We start from the raw sequence: 26,093 nt of genomic DNA on the forward strand, positions 1-26,093 counted from the left end.
TGATTTTACTGGAGGGGTGGAGGTGTTACCCACCGTTTATCCTCCGAACCCTGGAGTCATGGGAGGACTGTGCGAGTCACGCTCCCCTAGACGTGTGATGATGACTGCCGGATGCCTACTAGGAATCAGGTCGGTATAGCCGACGCTGTTACCTTTGTGTTATGAATGGTTAGGTCAGTAAATTGACGCCATGGCATACTCGAGTAGAGGACGGATAGGATGGGAGCAGAAGAGATTAGGGAGGACAGGATGAGTTTGAACAGCTTGGGAACCTGGAAAGAAAAGGTCATGTCCATTAAAACCTTGAACCTAAAAGCTCTAACTTCGGGACGAAGTTTTCAGAAGGGGGAGTGTATGTAACAACCCATTAATAAAATTTTAGACCTTAAATTTTATAAATATATATCTATGTATTAAAATTTATAAAGTATGTGGTTAAACCTTATAATATGAATTTATAAATTATATTAATTAATTTTATATCATACATAATTTAAATATTATAAAATATACTTATATCATATATAGTTTAAATATTATGAAATATACTTTACATCATATAGTTTAAAATGTTATGAATTATATTACTTAAACTTTACACCATATATTAAAGGTTATAAAGTGTACCACATAACACCTTAAAGCATTATCGTGAAAACGCTATAAAAGTAGCAGTTATAAAATGTTATAAGATACACAAGGAATGTTTGATCGTAAATATCAACGAACCTAAAAAGGAATCCATATACGTATAACCAGCCCATTAATAAGGTGGGTGGAACCAGCTAAAAATTCATTACTGAGCGCCAAGGACAGAAGAAATATCGGAGAGAGCCATCAATGCGTAAGAGGCGGTGGCTGCAAGTGGGAGGGCGGCCACCGCCAGGCCAGGGGATAAATAGCAGAGGCCTGAACCGGGAGAAGGGGGGGAAATAAAAACCAGAGAAGTATAGACTCATGAGGAGGAAACCCGGAAGAAGAGATTTTTCAGTGGAAGAGCTTTGAGTGATCTGAGTTTTGGGCACGGAGGGACAGAGAGCCTCTGTGGAGAGCTTCTCTGGATTGAGCAACCAGGTTGCTCTGTCTGGTCGGGTGGTATTGGCCATCTCGAAATTGGATCAAATCAGTCAGCAGTTCAGGATCGCCAGTCCAGTAGCAGAACCGGGAGTCCGCCAACAGTTCAGGTAGGTGCAGATTACAGTTTTATGCATTACTGTTTTCAAATTTTACGAGTATTTTTATGGTTGTTGTAATTCGAAATAAGGGCGCTATAGAAAGTTTGTTGTGACTTCTAAATGGTTGGTCAAAATTAAACATGATGCAGATGGAATATTGAAAAATATAAAGCTAGATTTGTGGCTAGAGGTTTCTCTTAGGAAGAGGGAATAGACTATGATGAGATTTTTGCAACTTTTGCTCGATATACTACCATCCGATCTATTATGGCTCTAGCAACAAGTGAGGGATGGACTTGTTGCACACATTTTGTCACAGTTCCAAGGAAGTAGTTGTGCCAAAAATTTCAAATATCAAAATCATTAGCCAACAGTTTATTCTATCATTGTAAACCCAATTTCTACAAATTGTAATGTAAATGATGCTAGAATGACCATTTAATTATGTAACAACCAAGGTAAGCCTATGGTTTTGGCAACGAATTTCATCTTAGGAGGTTTTTCATCTCACTGATTTATGTGTGTTTCTAAATACAAATAGTCAACATAGTTTTTCTCTCTAGCTTAAACCCCAAAGCTACGGTGGAATTTATTGTCGAAGTCTTAGGTGAGTCCTAGTGTTCTTAGTCGAGTTATTGTAAAAGTGATTCAGGAATAATTTAAGCTATTTGGCTAAATTATTTTATTACAGATCACTTGGTCTACTAGATCATATTAAGTCGCAGAATTGGGTAAATATTATGAGGGTCTATAACGAATGGGTATCCCCCTTTGACGGTTGAAATTGTAATTATTTAATGTAAAAATATTTTAGTGCATGGTCCCTCGCATTCGACACCATGGCTAAAGTATTTAAGGGTGGAAAAATAATTAATCTCCTCTTATGTCAATTAATTAATTTTTCTGCAAAAATAAAAGTAAATCCTAAGCTAGAAAATTAATTAATTTAAAGTCAAAAAATGAAAATTAGAGACATTAATTTCTCCAAGTGGAAAATGACAAAAAGTTTCGTGGGTCATGAAAAGGTCAATTTTTAGAGAGCCCACACCAAGGAAAAATTGGATTTTTTAAGAAAAATTAAGCCCTTGGACTCTGGTCGTTAAGTCAAAGTCAATTCTTTTAGGAAATTAATCCAAAATAATTATTTTTGGATTAATAAAATATGGTTTTAATGAGAAATTCGAAAATTCCTAAAATATAAGTATTTTCAACAACAGAGATTAAAAGTTGATCAAGTTTTTATCAATGGTGGAGATTATTTTGACAGGATCAAGCCAACTAGCCATTATTTTCCACTTGGAAGATTTATCAATAAATTAAAAGCCATTTTGCTTCTCAAGTCATCACAATGAGATCTTTAGCTGATGTGATTTTGTAAACATTGGCCATTGTTATGCTAGGAACGTTTGACATTCATAATAAAAGACTTTGGGGTTCAGTTCATGATGTCTTTCTCTCATTGATCTGTGGTATGTCCGAGGTATGTGCTTTCCTATATTGTGCTTAAAATTTTATTTCATTAAATGGTGATAAGAACATTCTATTGGTAGATTTTGGGTCTATCTTAGGTGTGATCCAATTCACCATATGTCCAACAAGTTTCCTTAAAGAAAATATATAGAGCTTGCAGGTTCCCTAGCCCTTGGGCTCCAAGTTCACTGACTACGGGCACAAGCTAACCTTGTTTGAGTTTCGAGAAATTTATGTGATTTTCTTACTTTGTTAAGGCTATGGTTAATATCTATCTTTCAAAATACATAAGGCCATTGTCATTGTTGTAAAAATCATTTATCAAAAAACACTTTCAAGCATTGTATATTTGTATATTTGTAAATTTTATTTTGTAGAATAGATTTTGTAAATAAATTTTTCTAACCCTTGTTTGCAGTGAGTTGGGGTTTATTTTTCAAAGTTTGTATATATTGGGATTTTGGGTATTTTTATTTTCATTTGTGCAGGTGAGATCCAAGCTATTTCAAGAAGATTTGCTGGAGTTTGAGCTAGATCTAGACCCTTGAGGATAAGATCTAGTCTCCAAATTTTTTGCAGGGCCAACATTGAAGGATTTTGCAGTGATTTGGACAAATTTGAAGGTTTGAAGTGGAATCAAAATTTTGTGAGGGTTTTCAAATTTTTTTAGGGCCCCTAGCCCCAACGTCAAGCCCTCCTTGCCTAGTCCTTGTCTTGTTAGCTTGACCGCAGCCCTAAAGGGCCTGTTGCGGTTTCTAAATTTATTTAGCTAGAAACCCTCCATGCACTTTATCTGATTTATTCCTACCTACTTGTTATTTTCCTTAACAAGTTATTTACAATTTAAATACTGAAAATAAACACTAGTGCATACTCAACATATTACAAATCAACAACTAAAAGAAACAGAAACAAACACACCATATGACACCATTATTTTTGAAGTAATGTCCCCGGAAAAACCCAATGTGGGAAAATCGGTGCAGCTATCTGAGAGTTTTCTTATTAAGCAATATCAGAGTACAATCTGGGTGCCAAAACTGGCCTACCAACAGAGAATTTCCTTGCCAGTAATACCTCTAAGTTTCTGACAAATCTTCTAGCTGAAACCCTGGATAATCCTTCTAGCAGCTACTCAGCACAAATCTGCCCCAGAAACCCCAGTGTCAGCCTCTTTGAGGCTCTGCGTAGCTCTCGACTGCCTCTGCGTGGCCCTGCGTGAGCCCCAGCTGGCTCTGCGTCACTCTCCTTGGCTACTGTACCGCTCTCCCGACACTATCTCTGCCTCTCTATCTCTCTGTACTCAAATGCCCCTCAGATGCATCTCCCGATCACTAATTCTATCTCTCTTAGCAAACCCCGCTCTAGAGAATAGAATGACTGATCACTCTGGTGTATTCTCCAAGTGACCCTCAAGCCTCCTCTTATACTTTTCCTGTTGACATATCAACAACCGAGATTAAGTCCCTAATCAATGGCTAAGTTTAGATCTAGCTTGATCCATGTCCTTTGGACCACTCTAACACATATTCATATTAATACACATTAATATTTTATTTTCCCTAAGTTTAGACTTAGGGACTCCATTAAAAATATTAATTATTTTAATATCTGTTGATCTGTTTAGAATCTGCCCAAACATTTTCTGGGTATTGGAGATCTCATGTGCCCCAACCTCTCCACCAAATTTTGTGGCTAGAGCACATCCGATGCTACCCCAAGTCAACACTCCCCCCAGCTGGCTCTGCATCACTCTCCTTGGCTACTGTACCGCTCTCCCAACACTATCTCTGCCTCTCTATCTCTCTGTACTCAAATGCCCCTCAGATGCATCTCCCGATCACTAATTCTATCTCTCTTAGCAAACCCCGCTCTAGAGAATAGAATGACTAATCACTCTAGTGTATTCTCCAAGTGACCCTCAAGCCTCCTCTTATACTTTTCCTGTTGACATATCAACAATCGAGATTAAGTCCCTAATCAATGGCTAAGTTTAGATCTAGCTTGATCCATGTCCTTTGGACCACTCTAACACATATTCATATTAATACACATTAATATTTTGTTTTCCCCAAGTTTAGACTTAGGGACTCCATTAAAAATATTAATTATTTTAATATCTGTTGATCTGTTTAGAATCTGCCCAAACATTTTCTGGGTATTGGAGATCTCATGTGACCCAACCTCTCCACCAAATTTTGTGGCTAGAGCACATCCGATGCTACCCCAAATCAACACTCCCTCTTAGTGAGGACTGTGCTCTAGCAATACTCCTCACTGAGTATTACTTTGATCATCCGAAATCAGTACCTGTGTTGGTGCTAGGCCTTCATGCCCAACATCCTTTACATTACTGCATCCTGTAATGCTACCCATGGTTCTACCACTGCCACTGCTGCATCTGTACGACAACTCCCTCTATATCCATGTTGTTGTTGGTCCTTTCTCCCAGCACTGCATCCGCACTGCACCTCCTCTCATTATGCTGCATCACGTTGCCCACTGCTACATTGCAACTCTGTTACTAAGGAGTAAGTAACTGATCTCCCAACTGACCTCCCTATTGGGATAGAAAGACCCACTGATGCTGAAGCTCCCTTTATCGCTAACAAGTGCTCCCTCTTTGACCTTTGCATTGCTGCAACAACTTCCTGCATCTCGCACTGTTGCACACCTCTCTGTGCCTTCCTAGCACTAGTGCAACCCTCCTGTGCCTCTCGCACTGCCTGCGAGCTCTATGTTATCTCGGGACTCCTACACTATAGCTCTCTCTGCCACTCCATCTGCATCCATCTCTACCCACTCATCCAGTCCTGCTACTCCTCGTTGTGGCTCCCATAGCAAGGTCTAATCTAAGAGGTTGGGTACCTTGAGGATCCTGCCCCTCATCGCCTGTAGTCCGCCTAACTACAGCTCGATGTCTCCCCACTTCTTCTCAAGTGGCGCATGTGCACTCATGGCACAATGATCGTCTATCAAAACTTCATTCTCTGCCCATGTTGGCACTGCCTTAATCTCATAAGACTCTTCCTTACTCTTCTTCTTTGGACATTGGGTCGAATAATGACCCAGCTCTCCACAGTGGAAGCACTTGACCTTCGAGAGATCTTTCTTGTTCCGCTTCTCCTGATTTCCCTCAGATGCCAGGGCCACATCTTCCTCCTCTTGCTTGACTTTGATCCCCTTGCTTTTGCTACCCGTCTTCAACTATCGTCTGATCTTTTCCTGGTGAAGCGCTGCCCACATTTCATCCCAAGGTGGGAGAGTCCCTCTGCCCAGTATACTCTGGAAAAACACCTCCCAGTCTTTTAAGACAACATTCAGGGTTGTTCTCACCATCAGCTCCTGATCCAGTGTCGCCTCTATAGTAATCAACTGATCCTGGATCTCATTCAGTCCTCCAAGGAAGGTGTCAATTGGTTCTCCCTTCTTCATCTGATACAACCTCAACTGATTCTCAAGCAACATTCTTCTCTGCACGGAAGTATGCTGGTACAACTTCTTGAGCGCTTCCCACATCTCAAATGTTGTTTCCTTCTCGGCTGTGTGGTACTACATGATTCTTGACCTCGTCAAGGATAATGCTTTTGGTCCTCGCCATCGCCTCCTCGTACCTGTCATTATCATTGGGGTTGATTGGGATAGCTATTAGCCTCAAGGTGAAGTTCTTGACACGATTCCTATCAAGTACGGATAAGATTCTGGCCTTCCAGACTGTGAAGTTCGATGCTCCATCCAGTCTATCCTAGTCTCTTACTTCGTGTAGTGCCATGATGCTCTTCTATGTCCCTCCTGGAAGTTCTCTGTTCGACTCTGAGTCTCTACTTCCCGTCCGGAAGTTCTCTTCTGGACTCCCTTTAAGTCTTGATTTCCCTACTGGAAATCCTTTTGACACTATCGAGATGCCCGCTACTCTGATCGTCTTGTGCAACCACACCACTAATCTAGGTTCCTCGGCTAGAAACCCTCGGTAGCAACTCTTCTAGCCTTGCTCTGTCAGGTACTGTTCTGACTACAATACCTCACCAACTCCACTCTGCAATATTCCGGCAGCCTTCTAAACCCCAACGAACTAAAGGTGAGGGCTCCTAGGCTCTGTGCAATCCCGGCACCAGCAACCCAGCCTCCTCAGCCAACTGCGTCAGCCCTCCCAGCTACTGTGTGGCTCTGCGTGAGGCTTCTTTTGCCTTCCATAGCCTCTGCGTTGCCTCTTCCCGGCTCACCCTTGATGACGCAGGCACTGCATCACTCTTCATTGTTGTTGCTTTGCTAGAAACAACTTCTGTCACCTCGGGACAACTATTTTCTACTGCTATTGCTCCGCTCAACTGATGTCCTTTAGTCCTCCTATGGTCTGCAATCACGCTTTGATACCATTATGAGGTTTCTAACTTTACTTAGTTAGAAACCCTCCATGCACTTTATCTGATTTATTCCTACCTACTTGTTATTTTCCTTAACAAGTTATTTACAATGTAAATACTGAAAATAAACACTAGTGCATACTCAACATATTATAGATCAACAACTAAAAGAAACAGAAACAAACACACTATATGACACCATTATTTTTGGACTAATGTCCCCAGAAAAACACAATGTGGGAAAACTGGTGCAACTATCTGAGGGTTTTCTTATTAAGCAATATCAGAGTACAATCTGGGTGCCAAAACTGGCCTACCCAACAGAGAATTTCCTTGGCAGTAATACCTCTTAGTTTTTGACAAATCCTCTGGCTGAAAGCCCGGATAATCCTTCTGGCACCTTCTCAGCACAAATCTGCCCTAGAAACCCCAGTGTCAGCCTCTTTGGCCCTCTGTGTCAGCAATGTTGGCCTCTCTGAGGCTCTGCGTAGCTCCCGACTACCTCTGCGTGGCCTTGCGTGAGCCCTGACTGGCTCTGCATCACTCTCCTTAGCTATTGCACTGCTCTCCCGGCACTATCTCTGCCTCTTTGTCTCTGTGTACTCAAATGCCCCTCAGCTGCATCTCCCGATCACTAATTCTATCTCTCTTAGAAAACCCCGCACTATAGAATAGAATGAATGATCACTCTGGTGTATTCTCCAAGTGACCCTCAAGCCTCCTCTTATACTTTTCCTATTGACGTATCAACAGTCGAGATTAAGCCCTTAATCAACGGCTAAGATTAGGTCCGGCTTGATCCATGTCTTTTGGACCACTCTAACACAGATTCATATTAATACACATTAATATTTATTTTCCCTAAGTTTAGACTTAGGGACTCCATTAAAAATATTAATTATTTTAATATCTCATAATCTGTTTAGAATCTACCCAAACCCTTTCTGGGTATTGGAAATCTCATGTGCCCCAATCTCTCCACCAAATTTCATGGCTAGAGCACATCCAATGCTACCCCAAATCAACAGACCCACGACTTAACTTGGTTACGATTGTCATGAATCAAGAAAGGTCTCTGCTTCACCATAGGCTGGACGACAACCCTTTTAGGGCCTGCCGTAGGCCTGCTTGGGCCTTCTAGGTCTAGCTGTGGGCCTGCACGGCCTCTCCTTACCCTCGGCCTCTCCCTTTTCTTTTCTGCTGCCCTCCTCTGCCCTCATATTCCTCTCAGCATCTCTCCTCCTGCCTGTTGTAGCCTCCTGCTCTCCCCGTCAGCCCTGCTGTGGCTTCTTCCTTGCCTCAGCCTGCCTTTTTCCCTCGCTGCCCCTTATCTCTCCTCTACTGCTCCCTGCCTCCTTTTTACCCTGTCGTGAGCCTAATTCTAGCCTTTACAAGGCCATGTGTTGCCCTTTTGTGGCCTTGATTTGCCTCTATTCATTTCTGTTGGGTAATCTCTGATTTCCGAGCTAACATTGGTGTATTTTGAAGAGAGTTTGGAGCTAATTTTATGATTACAGGTGTGCCAGACACTAGAAGAATTTTTGATAAGAGGACTAGTTCCTTCAAGGCCTTAAGGCCTAAGGGTTTGCTACAACAAGATAAATATCTGATAACAGTGGTAAAAGGCACATTGAATCAACATAAAATTAACTCACACATGCTCTAATACATTGGTAAATCATTGCATGAATTGGGTTTTCATTTGATTGTCTTATTTCATGACGAATAGGTGACTGTCATAAGATCTCTGAAGTCTGATATAGACAGTGGCATTTGCACCTTTAGAAGGCCTAAATACATTGAGAATTTAGTGATTTGAAAAGTGGTTTGGCATTTGGTATCTATCACCTGCATTTCACTTGCATTTGACACCTCATTTTGCACCTAAAAGAGCTCTAAACTGAAAGTTACATACTGCTGTCATAACACTCATTTATTGCCCATTTGAATAATATTGGACATAAGTAACATAAGCTTCTATTGTTCATGCTCTAATAAGTTCATTGTGGAAAAGATTTGCTTCATTGTTTTAAAGTGTTATTGTTTTCTAGCATTGGATAGGATACTAAAATTCTCTTACCTCTTGTAAGCTTTTCACGATCTCTAAAGTTATAAGTTTGCGATAATAAGCTCACTCTCTAAAGCACTTAACATTAATCTCAATGATATCTTGTTGAGTATCTTGTGTTACATCAATTGTTTCTTTGGAAATCTAATTTTCTCTATCAATCTAATTGGCATTAAAGTATCTTGTTCCAATTGTGTTTAAAGAATATCATTGAATGTCTCTTGAGCAATTTGTGATCTTGGCTAATTGAGAATCTAATCGGTAATCGTTGTGATATTTAAGATCTAAGGATTAGTGAATCTAATTGCACATCTTTTAATAATTGTCTTGAAGAGGAGAAATATTGGCTAAGAGCATTTACATTGTTATTGTCTCCCTTGGATAATCATCATTGGTATTTTGTATTGTCTCATCGGCTAATTGTTATAAGTGGATAAGTTCTCTTTCATTTATCCATAGTGGATCTTTGGTTATTGAGCATTTAGATATATTTTGTATCTTGTTGGCACTCGTGATATTGAGCTCATTTCATCTTGTGTTAAGATCATCATTGATTTGCTATTAAGTACTCCTCGTCATAAGACAAATTATAACTAAGTACTTAACATAAACAATCTTAACTCAAGACGCACTCAATCATCTTGCATTAGCATCCTAAGACTAGTCTTGCATTAATAATTTACGTCCAAGCATAAGCTTGATTGATAGAGAGGTAGGAACACCTTTCTCATCTAGCTTGAGGAGCCTAGCACCTCTTTAGTAGTTAGCATGGTGACCTTGCAATCATCAGAGCCATAGTCACTGCAGCGCCGAAGGCACTGGGTGGTTAGTACCTAAGGGGAGGTATCGTTAATCAAGCCTTTGCTTGCTTCCCCTTGGCCTCCTTCTCACAATCTACTCTAGAGACTAGCTTCAAAATAGTTAAGAGGAAGAATACACCTAGAATAGGCATCTAATTAAAAGTAATCAAGATTCCTGCATCATACATAAGTCATAGGATTTGCATAGCGTATAAGATAGTTGAGCATTTAAGCAGTGGTTGTTCATCCGATCACCTGGTTCTTAATTGATATAAAGCAAGTGGTTGACTCCATAAGGCACTGGTCTCACATATAAATCTAATCAAATCTTTAAAGCTTGCTACAATCAACCAAGTGACTAGGCCAATCAGTCATGTCTCCCGGACTTGTTGGTTGCCAATAAATCTTACATTTCTATCTTCCATAGGGACTACCCCCCATAGCCTATTGTTGGGAGACAACTAGAACAAAGACGTTGGGAATCAAAGTGACAACCCTTGACCAGAGTCATTGTCGCATCGTACCTATACAATCTGAGCGACAATGTTTTCTGGCACAATTACCTATGACCATCTTGTTCTCAGTGCTTCAACAACATTTTCATTCTTCATCTTTTCATTATCCCGCCAATCGGAACAACATTTTTTGGCGCTGTTGTCGGGGACAAGTTGATCTTGTTTTCGACGCTTCAATGACATATTCTCAATCTTTCATCTTTCATCATTCCTTATACCATCAACGCCCCATGATCTGGAACCACTTTTTCTTTACCTATTCATCTTTTCATCACCTTATCCTTTGTACTCTCACTAGTCTTTTCATCTTCTCTATCCGCACCTCTAGCACCTGGACATCTCGGTTGGTTTCCTGTTTGACTGGTGACTCCACTTATTCATTTGTTTACAAGAGCTTGCTCTAGAAGAAATCCTGGTAGCATGGTCAATCTCGCTCTCAGAACTTGGTTGGACAAAATCCATTTTTCTCATACAGGAAGCCCTCCCTGATATCCATTTGTTTCTCCCTGACTAACTTTTGGATTTTTCCTATTGGATTTCAAAGTTCGATTCATGTTCAAGTGCCTGCTCCACTTCTTTCTTTTTTTACAAGAATTTTCTGCTAGAAGCTCACTTCTTGTGGATCTCTAATTTTACTTGAACAATGATCTTTCTCTCTGACATCCATTAGCTCATTTTCCCCTCAAGCAAGTCATCACGAATGACTTGTTTTCCCTTTTTTGTTTTACTAACATTCCTCATGATAATCTAGAAAGGGCTCTTAATAAATTTCCTTCTTTCACGAGTGATGATGCAATCACTACTACAAATCACATCAAAAGGTTCACAACTTTTATGGAAAGATATGCTCATGCAACTTGATACAATGATGAAGACATCAAGATGCGGTTCTTTGTCCTTTCCTTTGAAGGTGATGCTAGAGATTGACTTTGCAATTTTCCTGACAATTCTTTTGATTCTTTACAAGCCATCATCGATGTTTTTAAAGATAGATATGGAGATCAAAAGGATTCACCTTCCGCTAATTATAGTATAAAGAGAGATGACCTTGTGAGGGACCCAACTATCGTAGAAAGGGTTCAAGAGCACGCGCCACTTCAACCTTTGCCATATTGCAGACCTTGTGACCATTTCCATGATGAGTCCACTTGTGCCATTGCAAGAAAAATCCTTGATAGTGGAAAAGCAAGGACACAAGATCAAATTTATATTGATGATGAAAAGGAAAATAAACATCTTATCAAGGAATTAACTCAAATGATGAAGACCATGGAACTTAATCAAGAGAGATTGATAGCAAATCATGCCAATGAAATGAGATGCATGCATACCAAATTGTTAGCCATAGAAGAAAAGCATGATGAGGAGCTAAAAATTATGAAGGTTAATCACTCCAATCAGACGACCACCATGCAAAATCATTTGAGCACCATTGAAGCAAATCATAAGAAGGAAATGACTTCTATTCAAGTAAATCATGATGAAGTGAGAAAGGACATGAAAACAAGTCAAATATCTCTCCAGAACAGGTTATGGAAGTTACTCAGTATAATTAGACGATCATCTTTCAGAATATGATGGATACCATATGCTAGGGAACTCAATGCTATGAAGGATGAGCATTCTGATCCACTGAATGCCACCAAAAGCAAACAAATAATTCTCCAAAATAAGCTACAGATATTGGAAAAATCACAGGTCTAGAAACTCCAGCTCAGACCAGAGGATCCAAGGCATAAGCCTCCCAGCTCGTTGAGGCATGCTTCGTCTTTTTATGAAGAAGTCATTGATTCCATTGAGAAGTGGCTAAATGAAGATGAGCTAAGAAAGAAGGAAATTGAGGGAAATCAGATTGATGCTTGCAAGATTGGTCCATCGGCCATGACAGAGCAAGTTCATGAAAATAAAAAAGAGCATGTCACAAAGTTCTTGGACATCCCAAATTTTTCGTACAAGCATTTTTCAGATTAGAAAGGAAGTTGTACACTAACCACATCATCATCAACGTCACAACTCGCCCAAAAGAGACATAAAGGCAGAAAAGAAGGAACATGTTTGATGCATCTAATGGTCAGGAACAACTCGATATTCGGATAAGTCAAAGTCCTAGAAACTTCAAACTTCAACACAACACATCAGAAAAGCAATGCACGGACCTACTAGAAAGACGATAGATGCTCAGTATGCACTATGTTGAAGACATCTAATGCCATGGGGCATCTTTTGTATAGTATCTCTAACCCTACTCCCTTTCATTTATGTCATTAGTTAGTTTCTTTTTCATGTAGTTATGTTATGTGCCTTTACATTTCAGTTTGTTAGAGTAGATTTTTCTATTCTAACAAATATTCAATATATGCATGTGATTTTGATTTTGAGTGGATATCTATTTTATGGACTTCCCTTTTCTTGGATACAGTATTCTCACATTTCTCTAGTGAAGCAATGTGTCCCCATATAGAGCCAAATGTTGCACACATTTTGTCACAGTTCCAAGGAAGCAGTTGTGCCAATTTTTTCAAAGATTAGAATCATCATCCAACAACTTATTCCATCATTGCAAACCTAATTTCTGCAAATTGTAATGTAAATGAAGCTAGTACGACCATTTAATTATGTAACAACCTAGGTAAGCATATGGTTTTGGCAATCAATTTCATCCTAGGAGGTTTTTCATCTCATTGATTTATGTGTGTTTCTAAACATGGATAATCGACAGAGTTTTTCCTTCTAGCATAAACGCCAAAGCTAGGGTGGAATTTATTGTCGAAGTCTTAAGTGAGTCCTAGTGTTCTTAGTTGAGTCTATTGTAAAAGTGATTTGGGAATAATTTAAGCTATTTGGCTAAATTATTTTATTACAAGTCACTTGGCTAGATCATATTGATTTGTAGAATTGAGTAAATATTATGAGGGTTTATAATAAATGGGTATTCCCCCTTTTGAAGGTTGAAATTGAAATTATTTGATGTAAAAATATTTTAGTGCATGGTCCCTCACAATCAAACACCATGGCTAAACTATTTGAGGGTGGAAAGATAATTAATCCCCTCTTGTGTCAATTAATTAATTTTTCTAGAAAAAATAAAATTAAATCCTAAGCAAAAAAATTAATTAATTTAAAATTTAGAGTCAAATGAAAATTAGATAAATTAATTTCTCCAAGTGGAAAATGACCAAAATATTCGTGGGTCATGAAGAAGTCAATTTTTAGAGATCCCTCTCTAAGTCAAAATTGAATTTTTAAGAAGAAACAAGCCCTTGGACCTTGGTGGTTAAATCAAAGTCAATTTTTAAAGGAAATTAATCCAAAATAATTATTTTTGGATTAATAAAAAATGGTTTTACTGAGAAATTAAAAAATTCTTCAAAAATAAGTATTTTCAACAGCAGAGATTAAAAGTTGATAAAGTATTTATCGATGGTTGAAATTATTTTGACAGGAATCAAGCCAACTAGCCGTTATTTTCCACTTAAAGGATTTATCTATAAATTAGAAGCCATTTTGTTTCTCAAGTCATCATGATGAGATCTTTAACTAATGTAATTTTGTAAATGTTGGTGTGAAGCCACTATTTTGTTGGGAACGTTTGAAATTCATAATAAAAGACTTTGGGGTTTAGTTCATGGTGTCTTTGTCTCATTGATCCGTGGTACATGTTGGGTATGTGCTTTCCTATATTTTGCTTAAAATTTTATAAGACTTGTTATTTCATTAGATGCTGATAAAAACATTCTATTGGTAGATTTTGGGTCTATTTTGCATGATCCACCATATGTCTAGCCAGTTTTCTTGAAGTAAATATATAGAGTTTACAGGTTCCTTGACCCTTGGGCTCCATGTTCACACACTGTGGGCACATGCTAACCTTGTTTGGGCTTCGGGAAATTTATGTGATTTTCTTACTTCGCTAAGGTTGTGGCTAATATCTATCTTTCGAAATACATCAAGCCAATGTCATTGTTATAAAAATCATTCTTAAAAAAATAATTTCAAGCATTGTATATTTGTCTATTTGTAAATTATATTTTGTAGAATAAGTTTTGTAAATAAAATTTTCTAACTCTTCTTCGCAACAAGTTGGGGTTTATTTTTCAAAGTTTGTATATATTGGGGTTTTAGGTATTTTTATTTTCATTTCTTCATGTGATATCTAAGCTATTTCAAGAAGATTTGTTGGGTTTCAGCTAGATCTAAGTCCTTGAGGGTAAGATCTAATCTCTAAATTTTTTGCAACGCCAACATTGAAGGATTTCACAGTGATTTGGATAAAGTTGAAGAGCTGAAGTGGAATCAAAATTTTGTGAGGGATTTCAAATTTTTTTGGGCATCTAGCCCCCCATGTCAAGCCCTCCTTTCCTAGTTGTTGTCTTGTTAGCATAGTCACTGCCCTAAAGGGCCACAACTTGCCTTGGTTACCATTGTTATGAGTCAAGAAAGGTCTCGACTTCAACATAGGTTGGACGGAAACTCTTTTAGGTCATGCCATAGGCTTGTTTGGGCCTTATAAGCCTAGTTGTAGGCCTCCCGACCTCTCTCTTTCCTTCTTCGTTGCCCTCCTTTGCCCTCATATTCCTCTCGACATCTCTCCTCCTGCCTTTTGTAGCCTCCTCCTCTCCCCGTCAGCTCTGCCATGGCTTCTTCCTTGCCGCAACTTGCCTTTTTCCCTGATTGCCCCTTATCTCTCCTCTACTGCTCCCTGCCTCCTTTTTACCGTGTCGTGAACCTAATGCTAGCCTTTACAAGGCCATGTGTTGTCGTTTTGTGGCCTTGATTTGCCTCTATAAGTGTATTGTCTTATCAGCTAATTGTTATAAGTGGATAAGTGCTCTTTCGTTTATCCATTGTGGATCTTTGGTTATTGAGCATTTAGATATATTTTGTATTTTGTTGGCACTTGTGATATTGAGCACATTTCATCTTGTGTTAAGATCATCATTAATTTGTTATTAAGTACTCCTCGTCATAAGACAAATTATAACTAAGTACTTAACATAAACAATATTAACTCAAGCAACAATCAATATTCTTGCATTAGCATCATAAGACTAGTCTTGCATTAACAATTTACCAACAAGTAAAGGTTTGGTTAATAGAGAGGTAGAAACACCTTTCTCATCTATCTTGAGGAGCCTAGCACCTCTTTAGTGGTTAACATGGTGACCTTGCAGTCATCAGAGTCATAGTCTCTGCAACACCGGGGGCACCGGGTGGTTAGTCCCTATAGGGAGGTATCATTAATCAAGCCTTTTCTTGCTTCCCCTTGGCCTCTTTCTCACAACCTACTCTAGAGACTAGCCTCAAAATAGTTAAGAGGAAGGATACACCTAGAATAAACATCTAATTAAACATAATCAAGATCCCTGCATCCAACCTAAGTCATAGGATTTGCATAGCATAAGGATAGTTGAGCATTTAAGCAACAGTTGTTCATCTGATCACCTAGTTCTTAATGGATATAAAGCAAGTGGTTAACTCCATAAGGCACTGGTCTCACATATAAATCTAATCAAATCTTTAAAGCTTGCTAAAATCAACCAAGTGGCTAGGCCATTCATTCATGTCTCCCATACTTGTTGGTTGCCAATAAGTCTTGCATTTTTATATTCCATAGGGACTAACCTCCATAGCCTATTGTTGGGAGACAACTAGAACGAAGAGGTTGGGGATCAAAGTGATAGCCCTCGAAGTGCGTCGTTGTCACACCATGCCTATACAATTTGAGCAACAACAGGAATTTTCACCAAATGGATGTGAAAACTGCTTTTCTGCATGGCTTCCGCAAGGAAGAAGTATTTGTGGAGCAACCACAAGGTTTTGAAGTGCATAATAGGAAAACTCATGTGTGTAGACTGAAGAAAGCTCTATATGGATTGAAGCAAGCCCCAAGAGCTTGGTATGGCCGCATTGATAGCTTCTTGATGAAGCTTGGCTTTACCAGAAGTAATGTTGATCCAAATCTCTACTTCAAAACAGTCGAAGGTATGCCTTTGATTTTGGTATTATATGTTGAGGACTTATTCTTGACTGGTGGAGAACCTCTTATCGTTTCAGGTCTCTACCATACCTCTAGGCCCAGAAAGCACTGCATCAAATAAAGATCTTTCATTTCAAATTCAGAAGCTAACCCCCTCTAGTCCATGAACACACCAATGGAAATAAATTTCAAAACGCTATGTAGTGAAGCTACAAGACCTGATTTGGCTAATCCTTCCTAATATTGACAACTAATTGGGGCACTGATGTTCTTAGTGAACACTAGACCAAACATATGTTTCGCGGTAAATACTCTGAGCCAATATATGATTAATCCATCACATGAACACTAGATTGTTGCAAAGCATGTGTTGAGATACCTGCACGGGACCACCAATCTTGGATTGAGATATACTACTAGAGATGTTAGACTACATGGTTTCTCTGATATTGATTGGGTTCGTAACTCTGTTGACAGAAAGAGCACATTTGGATGCTTCTTTAGCTTGGGATCTGCTATGATATCTTGGATGATTAGGAAACATACATCTATAGCCCTTAGCACAGTTGAAGTCGAGTACATTACTGCCAGCATGGATAACTGTGAGGCAGTATGGTTGAGGAAGCTCTTTGGAGAGTTGTTTGAGCATGTATTAGATACGACAATAATATACTGTGGCAATATGAGTGAGATTTGACTTGCAGAAAATGTCATGTTCCATGACAAGTCCAAGCACATTGAGATGAAATATCACTATATTCGGGATATGGTGCTTAGAGGAGCAATGAGGCTCCATCATATTGCAATTGACGGTTAGATAGCTAACATACTTACCAAGTCTCTGTTGAAAGGAAAGTTCTTGGTATTCAAAGAACAACTTGGACTGACGATGTGACCCTTCCTATTGGGGGTGGTCATGGATGATCAAAAACACTAAGCTATGCTCTTCTCTCTTGTTTGAGCTCACAAGCTGAGAATCAAGCCAAGAGAGCTCCTAGGGTTGAGGGAACTCTTAACTATAGGTTGTGCACAATCCTTGTCTTGTGTTGACAAGTGGTAATCTCCCCTACCATCAACTCTACGACTTGCCAAGAGTATACCCCAATGTGCATCATACACACAAGCTGGGCTTGTTGGGATTGCCACCCATTTGGCCAATGGGTGTAGCTTGGTTGTGCACGATCCTTGTCATGTGTTGGCAAATGGTAACCCCTCCAAGTAGAGATGAGACTTGGTTGTGCGCAATGCTTGTCATGTGTTAACAAGTGGTAATCCCCCCAAAGTCTATGGATGTAGGTGTTCTACCACTTGACTCTTGAGAAAAATCTTGGTTGTGCACGATCCTTGTCATGTGCTGACAAGTGTTAATCTCTCCAACTCTGTGTCATGGTGGGAAGATCTATGGATATAGGGTGATAGATGAATCTCCCCTATGATGATTCTTCTTCATTAGATTGTGACATCATTGTTCTAGAGCAAAGATGATCAAAGATGAGCAGAAAAAGAAAAGATCTTTGTTATAGAAAGAAATTCCTCCCTAGCTGAAAGGGAGTGTTCAAAATTGGCAGCTCAAGGATAAATTTCCTTAATAAATTTTCATTTCTGACAATTATGGAATGACTTTTTAAAATTAAAAAGTCAATGTCTTTCTAAAATTAGAATGTCATGTCTAGCATCTCAAGTATGACTTTACAAAAATAGTAAATCACCTTGTATCAATTGGTAATTAAGTATAGTTGATGGAAAATCACCTAAATTATCATTAATCAATCTTAATAGTTCAATTTTGACTTAATCATCAATTTTATCATACCTTAATTATTATCCTTATGATATTATGATATTATTATTAAAAGGAATTTCAAGGCACTTTTCCCTCTCAATCATTTCGTTCTCCTCTCTCCATGATGAATTACAAAGTTCTACGTTACTCTCTCTCTCTCTTAATGAATTCGTTTCGCTCATCTTATACTTTCTTACACTCATTAAAGTCATATCATAAAAGATTCCTCTTATGCACTCTTTAATGCATATGTTACACTCTCTCCTTAAATGCATAAGTTATAAAGGCATGCATACCTCTCTTTAAATGGAATTTGTTACCCTCTCTCCTTAATGGCATGAGTTACTATTCCTAAAAGGCCATGAGTTACACTCCTCAAAGCATGCGAGATTCCTCCATTAAAGGCATGCGTTGCCTCTCTCCATAATGGCTTAAGTTACTCTTTTCTCTTTGGCATACGAGTTACTCTAAGGCATGCTCCTCCTTTATGGCATGAATTCATTGTTCCTCCTATATATATGTGCATCATATCTTCTCCCCTCACTACTTGTGCATTGTGAAAGAAGGATTCAAACTTGAGAGAGAGAATTGGAGAGACTTGAAGAAGATTGTGAGAGAGAGACTTGGAGAGTAAGAGCAGAACTGAAAGGTTGATTCAGTGTTTGCATCAGCTGCTGCTACTAGTGATCTTCATGCTACAACTTGTTCATATTTGGGTGAACTTACTCATTCTCTTAATATCCCATTGTACTTCGTATTTGTACTGAACAATTGATATCTAATAGAAGAAGAATTTAGTTGGATTTTCCCCTTGTGGGTTTTTCTTTGGTCATTGGACCTAAATTCTGTTATTGGCTATCTTCTATTGTGCATTTGCTTTATGTTCTATCTATAATTGCTTAACTAATATTGCAGCATAAAGAAGTTTTGTAATAAGTGATTGTCACAGCATGGAACATGTGATTTCAACAGTTAATTGTATGGAAAATCGTTTTCATTATCAAAGTTTAATTAATGATGTCACTAATATAATATGTTATGATTAGTTATGTAAATTTGTACATAAAGAGATGTGCCATTTGAGGCAAAGGAGATTTTCATAGCATTTGAATAGGAAAGAAAACCACAAATAGGCGCATATTTCTACTATTTGAAAATGAGACGTTGTACGCGATAATATTTATTGCTTAGTGCTGAAAAACTCGTGTACTATATGTTCTTTAATCCATAAAGGTACACATAGTGATGTTTGGATGATGCTTACTATATACATGGTTAGTATAGTCTTGGTACTGATTTATCCCAGCTGATCAAGTCTTAACCCTGGGCCTATTAACTGATGGCTACAAATAAAGAGCAAGGAAATACAGTTTAAAAAAAATAATCTAAGGGTTGGAAAATTCATTGATATCTCCTTGTATTTGTGTAGTCGTAATCCCTATAACCGATCATGATAAGTTGCAAACATAGATGGACCTTGAGAAAAGAAAGATGTGCGATCTATTTACAATTGACATACAAGAAAGTATATTCAATGTTCATAGAATACATCTAAAAAAGAGAGAATTGCAAACTATTCAATGGTTAACCACCAAGATAAGTTCTTTGATACACAGTGATTTTAATGTTTACAGTTTTGCATCTTTGGACATAAAAGTAGGAAACTATTATGTTCCGTGCAGGGGGAAAAGTGCCAGAAACCATAAGAACAATGTCATCCCACTAACACAAACCTTAAGTTATTGCAATGACATTTCTTCTTACAGTTGCTATAACTCAAAGGTTAATGCATTTTAATTATATCTATTGAAAAAATGTTTTCCTTACCTTCAAAAATACTACACAGTTTATCTAGGTTGGATTATGTACAAAATCCTTAACCTAAAAGAAAAATAAGTTAATATGATTAATATAATAATGCAGTATGCTCCACTGATTGTGTTTGGGGCTATGTATTGTACACGTGAAAAGAAGTGTGACTTCAAAGAGAATATGATTCATGACTGAGACACTAAGGGAATACTTTCAATCATAAAAGCAATTTCATAATGTTGAAGAACAAAATAAGATAAAAATGCTTTTGATCTTTCATGAATTGCCATACATTAAACTTACCTGTGAGATTGTGACAAGGAAAAGGAAAAGAGCAATGTAATCTGGTGGTTCAGCAGTAATATATATAGTTTGCAGGGGTGAAAAAAAGCCACATAACTGCACTTGTTTGCTCAGTTCTCTAAGAAATCTTCTAACTTTGTTTTGCTTCTCTTCCAGTGCTACTCCTGAGGTTTCTTTCTAGAGAAAAAACAATACATCAGAATCTACTTTTGAATGCCTAAAATGAAAAGTTTAAATTAAGAGTAAAAATGATTGCTCCATCAACTTACCTGGTTAAAACTCTTAATTTCACGGACTGCTGCATTATTGATCCCCTCAACTGAAAAGGAAATGGTGCTTGCTTCTTCCTGCAGTTATAACAAAAATGATAGTGTTCCTTTCCCTCTGAAACAAAGGTATCATTAAAGAAATTTTGAGGTCTAAAATGGGCTTACCAAGGAAAATAATAAAATTATTAGTTAGAATAACAACATAAGGGTTGTGAATTTTCAAAGAGAGAAAAAACCTATTTTTTAATCGTATTTTCGACTTATCTCCTTACAGGTTTACTCAATTTCAAGTACAAGAACTTGTTGAATGCATAGTTTAATTCAACATCCAGTAAATATCCACTCTACATACTTTTGACAGGCCCATAGTGAAATAAACTGGAAATACATGAAAGAAATATGTTTCTCTCAAGAAGTATGTATTTTCATGTATACAAGCACATTTCTTTCTGTATTTCCACTTTATCTCACTTTGGTCTTATTAAAAGTATGTAAAGTACTATTCATTGGATGCATAATTTAATTCCACATTGAATAAGTTAATTCTGCATCCAACGAGTTCTTGCACTTGAAATTTGAATAATCCTTGCAAGAAGATAAGTCAAAAATACAATTAAAAAATTAGTTTCCTTTCCTTTCTTTTGAAACTATTTACCCATATGGTTGACATCATGATCTTGAATCCTATTGGGCTTTTTAAAGTTGATGTTGATAGCAAATTTTTCATTTTCAAACCCATTTTTCACTTCTAACTTTCTCTAATGTAAAACAACCCAATTAAATACCAAAGTATCAAGCTTGAGTAACTTTTACAGTATTCTAGGTCTCACCTTCCAATGGAAACTAAAATATATGCATGGTCTGTCAATTTTCTAACCACTAAGTTCTTCTGATAAATATGGAAGTACTGAGTATTAAATGGCAATCCCAAGAAGGAAAGTCACGGCAGATGAAAAATATATTAAATCATTTAACAGAATTCCCTGTTCTTTATATGGGAAGAAAGTAAAGAAGGGTGTGAGGATACCTTAGATGCTGATCTTAACTGTGATGCAAGCAAGCATCGCAATAACTGTAGCTGCCCAATATGGGCCAGGCATTCAACCAATGGTTCCCACGTTGAATTTATGAATTCAACCTGTGAAGGAAAGAACTGGTCAGTCAGTTGAACTATTAAAACAATTGAAGTCAAATATTTTCATAAGATTAGTAAACAAACAATAAAATGTCTCAGTCCAAAGAATAATGAAATTGATTCAAAAGCGTAATGCACCTGTCCACAAGTTTGATAACATAATTGTGGCTTAAAAATAAAACTCAGAGCCCACAGTAAGTACAATATAGAACACAAAATAATTGGAATATAAATAAAACAGGAAAAACGTACACAAGTTCATATATCTGTGTAAGGAAGCATCTCTCTGTTGTATTGTCTGGTGACCAATTAGAAACATAGGGATCAAAACCTGCCCTAATGTACCAAGAGGAGATGGAGAAAAATACACCAAGGAACAGTTAGAAGCACAAAGACAAAAAAGCAAAAGGCTCAATTTAAGCCCACATCTAGAAGGTTCAACCAAGCCCCATTCCTTGTTGTTAGTGGATCCACCAGCATGCATACAAGGCATAGAAAAAAAGCAGATTTCCTTCATGCAAATGGTGAGTTTGACATGGATGCAAACAAGTGCAGTTCTCCATGCATGTGTCATACCAATCAATATTCTTAGATCCCCTATTGGGATGATATTGTTACTACTATCAACAATGCTCCTAAAGGATTCTAAAGCCCCAGGTATGACAAAGCTAGAGCCTAATCACTAGGCAAAGGAAAGTGCTCTAGGACAATTTGCAAATGATTTGGAATAAAATGTGGGGTATCTGTTGTATCCGATAGATGGAAAAATGTTAGAGTCTAGTTATAGATAATTTTTCTAGGTGTGTCCACTTGTGTAGCTAGTGTCTTCATTGCAGTCTATGAATATTATGATCATTATGAGACCGTTCTACTATACCATTCAAGAAATTGCTTTGCACAATGTCATTAACGTCGTCATTGATAATGCACACTGTTACCCACAAAAGTGGGTGACCCCTAAGAGAAACTTCTCTTATTCATCTACAATCCCTGACAGCCACCTAGTAGCCAATGTTACGTGCCATTCATATCCATGCCACCTGCATCAATCATATGTGTTGGACACCTAATCCTCTAAGGGTTGGTGTGGAAGCTGAATAGTCAAAGGGAATCCAAGAGGCCACTTGGAATATAAAACCAAGGGTCACTAGCCTTGTATAAATATGCATCATTGTGAATAATAATGCATTCAATGCTTATCTTAATTTGCTGTCCATTATTTGTGTGTATGGTATCTGAGCGGGCAAATTCTTGCCCTACTCCAATTTGATCCAGTTGTGGCCCCTCTAATTTGTCATTCCAGAATTCTCCATCCTCTTGCTACAAATCATTTGTGTGGTCTTCTGTCAGTGCTATAGACTTTTGGCATTACACTAAATCATAATCTGATAAATGCGTTCCTCTTAAAATTATGTGCACCATTGAGATTTTTCTATGCCTTTCTAGCAACCCACAATCTTGAAATCATCAAGAGTTACCTTCCTCAAACATTGAATGATCCAGGTGGCTCCAAACACATGCAGAAGTCCAGGGGGACTCAAGAAGGGTCAAAAATCAAAGTGTTTTGATAATGCTCGAACCAGGTTCATGTTAAAGATCTCGTCGTCATGATCACGATGGTGTGAACAGTTCGTCAATCCAAGTCTGAATGAGGAAGATAGAGGTAGTCAAAGTTTTGGTTGACTTTCGTTGTTAAGTTGCATGAAACGGAGAAACGGGTACGAGTTTCTGAAACAAGCACGAGTACGAAACGTGACCTCCCCAAATTTTGGAAACAAGGAAGTGGGTACGAGTTTCGAAGTGGGCATGGGTATGAAACACGACCTCTCCAAATTTTGGAAACGAAGAAACACGAATATATATATATATATATATATATATATAAGAATTTAGGACATTTAAGAAATGTTATGTGCAATCATAAAGCATACATGATACATTATAATTTATTACATTTAAACATTATGATTAAATTTAGAAGCCACTTTAGTCACTCAATAAAATAATAGAAAACAAAATAATAATAAAAACATAAGAAAAAGTCAATTTGCACGAGGAAACTCCTTCGTATGGCTTGGAAACTCATTTCCGGCCGTACTGGCCATGTTTCCTCCTCGAGAAACGGGCTAGTATGGCCGGAAATGAGTTTCTGGGCCATACGGTACAGGTTTCCTCATTTCCATTTCGTTTTTGTACGGAACGAACCCTAGACCCACATTTCATGCAACTTACTTTCGCTGACTGGGCAGGTTAATGAAGACATAATTTAGAATTTTTCCGGCAGATGGAATCCGACCAACTCCGACCGGATTCCGGGCAAAATTGTTGCATTGTTAAAATGTCTCATTCGGCCTAAAATCAGGATTTTCAAAAATATCCATGTTGTTTTTAAATAACAAAAATTGTTAGAAAAAAGGGTGGTGGGCCACCAACCCCGCCACCCCAGTCCTTATCAACATAAGTATTAATAGAGGGGCAAGCCACTACCCCCAGCCCCTCCCCCCGTACTTGGTAGAACCACCATACACCACGCCAAGAATTAGGTGGTGGGCCAGCCCTTGGGGCACGAACCCAACCACAATCACATCAAACCAACCGCCATTAATAAAGAAACAAACCGATGACAGGTGGGGTGGGTAGGCCGCCCAAGGCGGGCCCAGCCCGACCCCTTTTAAAATTAACGTTTTTGTTATGTAAGAAAAGGAGGGGGCGAGGTTTGACCACCCGACCTCCTCCATAATAAACGAATCCATAACCACTCCAGCAACGACATTTCTTGTTTAATCCGCCCAGGAAAATTGATATAAACCGTCATTTCGTTAGTGCGCCCGGGCATGGAGGAGCAGGAGCGGGCACGGAAATCAAGACGAAATTTTTTAATTAATTTTTAATGCAGGTGGAACCATGATTGAGCAAAATTTCCAAGAGAGTGAAATTTTTGCAATGTCCAAATTGGACAACTTTTATGTCGATCCTACACCTCTCAGCGGCACGAACCCGATGGCGCAGTCAATTTCCTGGTTTGGGCAGCTAATTTGCACAGGAACGGGAGGAGGGAATCTTTGAGGAATCTAGGGGTAATCTAAAAGATTCCTTAAGCCCTAGATTTTCATTTTCTCAGAATTCAGAAATTTGATAGTCGATTTTGCACTATTTCGACGCCACAAATTTGATGGTGTGTTCAAATTTCCCATTTTCTCATTCTATTTTTTGGCCACTTTTCTAAGTGGAGTGCAGGTGTTAGCGTTCATGTGCGAGCAGCCATTTCCATGAGATTCGACGTCATGAGATCGATGGTACGAACAACTTCAACAGCTTGACATCCTTTTCTTCAGATGGCCTCAAGATGTGAGGGATATGCAGTATGTTCATGTACTTCTTTTTGCTATGCATTGTGCTGCACAGATCCATGTTTGATGTTTGATGTGGGATCTTGTCTTCTTACTTGTTTTCATGATTCCTACTTGATGTGATGTGGAATCATTTGTGAGATGTACTTGTTGTCATGAGTCATCATGTTTTGTTTGAGATCCCTTTGTTGTATGTTGCTAGGATACTCATGTTGTCGCCATGTATGTTTGCATTGAGATCCCTTTTATGCCATGTTGGCGGGATGCTCATGATCATCATGCATGAGTTTATGTCATACTGATAGGAGTCCTTTTTGACTGAGAGTTCCTATAGTGGAACATCTCTTGGAGCCACTCCTACATGAGGGCATTTTCCTTGTATGATAGCGACATCACCACTTATGTACATCATCACTATTAACAACACTTAATGCAGCGGCCTACACCATCTTGACATCAGGGCCTCGAGACGTAGTCCCTCCTGGACGAACTCCATTATCAACGGGTTATGTTTTCATGTGCTGATGAACATCATGTTCCTCTTCTTTACAACATGCAGATGTATTCATTTATGTTCTTTTAAAAAAAATGCAATTTAACACATCAAAAAAGTAAAAGGTCTTGGAAGGGTCCTTTGTCACACACAAACCTGGATCATTAAATCACCATTTCAAGTGTGGTCAACTCTGGTGGTCGGTTTTGTGAGCGTTGTATTGGAGTTGATTCTTTTATGTGCACGAGTTGTAACGCCTGTGTTAGTTTTTGGTAGCATCGGATGTGCCCTAGCCATGAAAATTGGTGGAGAGGCTAACGCACATGAGTTCTAAAGAACCCAAAAACCGTTTGGTGAAATTCCACCTGGATTGTATTTTATTAAAATAAGTAATATTTTTAATGGGTGAGAATGATCTAGAAGGCGAATCAAGTCAAGTTTTAATCTTAGCCATTGATTAGAGACTTAATCTCAGTCGTTGAAGTCTCAACAACAAAATTATAAGAAGGAGGCTTGGGGTTCATTTAGAAACACACATGGAGAGAACGAATTGATTTGGAGTTTGATTTTTGGGGCTAG

The 26,093-nt window shown here is 38.3% G+C and overlaps 1 protein-coding gene across 6 annotated transcripts in view; it reads right to left on the reverse strand.

Annotated features, from left to right (window-relative positions):
• Positions 1–26,093, reverse strand: part of LOC149203713 (uncharacterized) — a 554,312-nt gene that overhangs the window by 102,826 nt on the left and 425,393 nt on the right. For all 6 annotated transcript variants that reach the window (XM_089403546.1, XM_089403545.1, XM_089403544.1 and 3 more), the window contains 3 exons: positions 21,564–21,674; positions 20,537–20,614; positions 20,268–20,444 (listed from right to left, as the gene is read on the reverse strand). In XM_089403546.1, the coding sequence (XP_089259672.1) occupies positions 20,268–20,444; positions 20,537–20,614; positions 21,564–21,674 (366 nt within the window). The remainder of the gene's footprint in view (positions 1–20,267; positions 20,445–20,536; positions 20,615–21,563; positions 21,675–26,093) is intronic.

Source organism: Pinus tabuliformis, chromosome 2_1, assembly GCF_031772625.1.
Source record: "Pinus tabuliformis cultivar Carrire ecotype Pingquan chromosome 2_1, CPIR1, whole genome shotgun sequence".
Lineage (NCBI taxonomy): Eukaryota > Viridiplantae > Streptophyta > Pinopsida > Pinales > Pinaceae > Pinus > Pinus tabuliformis.